Genomic DNA, 4,054 nt, shown 5'->3' with positions numbered 1-4,054 from the left:
ATTATGTCATGTTGCTTGTATGCACATCAACCATGTATTGGTATGTTTATAAATACAAGTAATGTTTGTCTACGGTCCTACGAGTACATCGTCAAAAAAAAAAACGAAAGAGATACTCAAATCAGAAAGATGACTCTGGCGCGAATATTGATATCTGCCCACTAGCCGTCAACACCCGCGCTGTGAATCTGGCTTGTCTGCCAGCCACTGAGCGCGTGACCCCACCGCCGCCGCGCTTATCTCCTTCCGCGCGCGCTATACCATCCCCTCCTGCGGGCTGCGGCACTCTCCACCCGAGCGCCGCCGCGAGCTACCACCCACCGCTTACCTATATATACACTCCCGCCCATGCCTCCATTAATCCCCATTTCATCAGTCACCAGGCATACTCCACACACCTCTCTCTCTCTCTCTCAAAGAAGCAAGCAACCTACCTACTCACAGTTCACCGGGCATCTCCACTAGCTGTCGACCGATGGACGCCGCCTCCTCGTCGGACCAGGAGCAAGGCCCGCACAGGACGGTGTGGTCGGAGCCGCCGAAGCGCCCCGCGGGGCGGACAAAGTTCAAGGAAACGCGCCACCCGGTGTACCGCGGCGTGCGGCGCCGCGGCCGGGCGGGGCGTTGGGTGTGCGAGGTGCGCGTGCTGGGGACGAGGAGTTCTAGGCTCTGGCTCGGCACCTTCACCACCGCCGAGATGGCCGCGCGCGCCCACGACGCCGCCGCGCTCGCGCTCTCCGGCCGCGACGCCTGCCTCAACTTCGCCGACTCGGCCTGGCGCATGCTCCCCGTCCTCGCGACCGGCTCGTTCGGCTTCGGCAGCGCGCGGGAGATCAAGGACGCCGTCGCTCTCGCCGTCTTGGCTTTCCAGCGGCAGCCGGCTGCGTCCCTCGCGCCATCGTCGCCGCCGGCGCAGGCGGCCGACGACGAGAAGGAATTTCATTTCTCGCCGGCTCCGAGCACGCTGTCCATGTCGTCAAGCGACCTGCTGGACGAGCACTGGTTTGGTGGCACGGACGCCGGGTCGTACTACGATAACTTGCCGCAGGGCATGCTCGTGGAGCCGCCGACCTCCAGGACGTGGCAGGAGGACGGCGTCCAGACGCCGCCCTGGAGCTACTTGTTCGAATAATTAAGCAGTGTAAATTTGGCGTTATGTTTGGATTGTTCCGTTCTTCCAAATATGGGAAGAAACGGAGCAGGCATCTTGGTAAATTTTTCACCCACCTGTTCAATCACTCATTCAGAAATTATCCTGTTTCCACTTCACTTTTTTTACCCGATATAGAATGAGTACTACTTCTATTATTGGATCCAAATGAAACTCCCTCTAGTATGCACACACTCACTTCTAATCTAAATGAGCCTTTTCCAAACTCTAAACCACTTATGATCCCTTCCAAAACTCAAAAAAAATCTATCGTCCCTTTTGATCACGTCATGTTGCTTCTATTTACACGATACGTTATTTAGTTTGGCTAGATTTAAAATGACGTGAACTAGTTGTTTCTTTTTTACCAAGAGGGTCCAAATATATTTTTCAGAAAGTCTAACATCGCTGAGTCCAACCACTTGGACAGTAGCCAAACAAACGAGCATGTCTTAACTATTTTTGACCTATCCTGAGCTAAAAATGGCAAAGTCTAGTGACACAAACTAACCATCCTACATGGTGTGATTAAAAGAAGCCATAAAAGTTTTAAAGTTTTTGATGGGACCATAAGAGGTTTAGAGTCTAAAAAGTGTTATTTAGGTCAAATAACTCCACACACTCGCATAGCTTATATTAAAGAGTAAAATCAGGAAGTTAAAGATTAAAAAAACGAAGCATAAGCATTTCACAACCTTACTCCCTCCGTTCACAGTTACCTAGCGTTTTGGGTTTATTCAAAGTCAAACTTTGCAAAATTTGATCGAAGATGTAATAAAAAATATTAATATTTATAATACCAAATGCATATAATATGAAATATACCTTGTGACGACTATAATAAAATACATCTTATATTGTTGATGTTGATATGTTTTTCCTATATATAAAGTCAAAGTTTACAGTAGTTGGCTTTCACTAATCCCAAAACGCTAGGTAATTGTGAAAGGAGGGAGTACGTCGCCCAATACTCACCCTTTTTGAAGAAAAAAGAGAGGTGCATATGACATTAGAACTGAAGTCGTATAAGTTTTATTTAAGAATACAACACTCTTCTGACTATCCAAGTAGTAGTGTCAAGTCCTAAAAACAAAGCCAATGATGACCACATGAGTTAAAATAATTATAAGATAATCAAAAATTAGGACAAAATAAACTTGTACGTAATTAAACAACCAAGTCTGAAATAACACATGCATAACTAGTATAGGTGCTTATCAGAATGGCCCAATGACTACCCTGCCTACGCCAATGCATCCAAGAAATGCTTGTTCAGCCTTTTCAGGGTCAGAGGTGGAAGTTAACTCGCAGAACATATCTTGTGCATCGAGCATTGCCTTTCAAGCGGTGTGCACCAAGGTCAGAAATCCTCGGGCAAGAGATCTCAAAAATATCCCAAAATGGTGGTACATCAACAATTAGACACAATTTTAATATATTTTATATCATGTAAAAAGACAAATTTTGAATTTATCTAAAAATGACCCAAAATGGTAGTAGATCCACCATCAAAGATACATAAAGGTTTTTCATAATCATGTGTAGTTCAGGGATTCCTCAATATTGCAACGGTTTTTGTTGACCAAATATGGTATCATTGCAAAATCGTGATGTTGTCACCAATATTTTGGATTTCATGGCGTCAGGTTTTTTTTTATCGCCACCATTTCTCTTTGTTGCACATTCTCTAGAAATTGTTGCAGAATGTAACACAACTAAAAACATCTGTTATATTTCCCTCATATTACCACACCTCATAGAATGTTACAAATTCCAATAGAAATCGTTGCGTTAATCATAAATGGTGCCACAATTTTTTTTGGTTGCAATACTTTCCGGTCTAGTAGAGAGGTACGTACCATCTCTATTGTGTTCCCTTCAAAGCAGAAATAGCGCGCAGTAAACTTTGGCTTAGAATTTGTTTTCACACCAAATTGAACGTGCAAGAAAACTACATCATAATCTAGTCTAGGCTCATCGTGGGAAAAAGAATAGATCGATTGTGGGAAATTTCTTCAGATGAAGACGGGTCAAATGAACCATCACACTCATCACATGACCTCCTTATTTTTCTTTTGGGAGAGATTTCTTATAGTCTCCAACTCCTTGCTTGGGGTAATGTCTATGATCATGTACAAATTTATTTATGAAATATATCATTTTCTATGGTCATATTATCACATTAATGATTTTTTGTAGAATCGCTTTGTCGCAAGACGAGCAAACTATAACACATTCGACGGCATCCCAAAACAAGCGCGAAAATATAGGCAAATGCCGAAGACGAACAAATGCAATCTCCTTGCAAGCGACAACCTGAGAGAACTCAATTGTCCAAGTTTTCTGTTAGGTTTATCGTGAGATATTATATTTTGGTGAGATTGTCTAAAAAGGGTAAACCACATCTACACGTCATCAGTGAAGCAAGATGACAGTCAAGGCTCTTGGAAGGGTACTCATTAGGCTTAATTGCATCTGAGTATGTGATTGAGTAGCTTATGGTTGACTATCATTGGTAGGAAAACATGATGTGAAGGTTTCATAGGTAGTCAAATATGACGTGGGAGTATCATTGGTAGGCTTACTTAAGTTGGTCACATGTTCTGTAACATAACAATTTTGCATGTCATGAATTAATCTCATTCTATATCGATACAGATAATGTTATGCTTGTGATGTGAACATAGTTAAATCTGCTGCATATTAAAAAAATACTATAAGCCAATGGTTAAACCAATAAAACTATCGCATAGTAAGGAAGCGGAGAATAGTTACCCACTGCCGAAAAACCTTTCTCGTCTGTGACGGTTTACCAACCCGTTGCCAAAAGAGGCCTTCACGTCAGCATCGGGCTCGTGGGGACGAGCCCTTTTTTCCTTGCAGATGGAGTTTTTTACTCGTCCC

The 4,054-nt window shown here is 43.5% G+C and overlaps 1 protein-coding gene across 1 annotated transcript; it reads left to right on the top strand.

Moving 5' to 3' along the window:
* Positions 1 to 288: 288 nt before the first annotated feature.
* LOC124654242 (dehydration-responsive element-binding protein 1B-like) lies at positions 289 to 1,132 on the top strand. The gene has a single exon (XM_047193259.1). The coding sequence runs from the start codon at positions 476 to 478 to the stop codon at positions 1,130 to 1,132; it is 657 nt and encodes a 218-aa protein (XP_047049215.1). The 5' UTR covers positions 289 to 475.
* The last annotated feature ends 2,922 nt before the right edge of the window (positions 1,133 to 4,054 follow it).

This window comes from Lolium rigidum, chromosome 5 (assembly GCF_022539505.1).
Source record: "Lolium rigidum isolate FL_2022 chromosome 5, APGP_CSIRO_Lrig_0.1, whole genome shotgun sequence".
Classification (NCBI taxonomy): domain Eukaryota; kingdom Viridiplantae; phylum Streptophyta; class Magnoliopsida; order Poales; family Poaceae; genus Lolium; species Lolium rigidum.
This window is presented reverse-complemented; position numbering and strand designations above follow the sequence as displayed.

Excerpts from the sequence above, each read along its gene's own strand:
- LOC124654242 (XM_047193259.1), top strand. The coding sequence starts at position 476 with ATGGACGCCGCCTCCTCGTCGGACCAGGAGCAAGGCCCGCACAGGACG.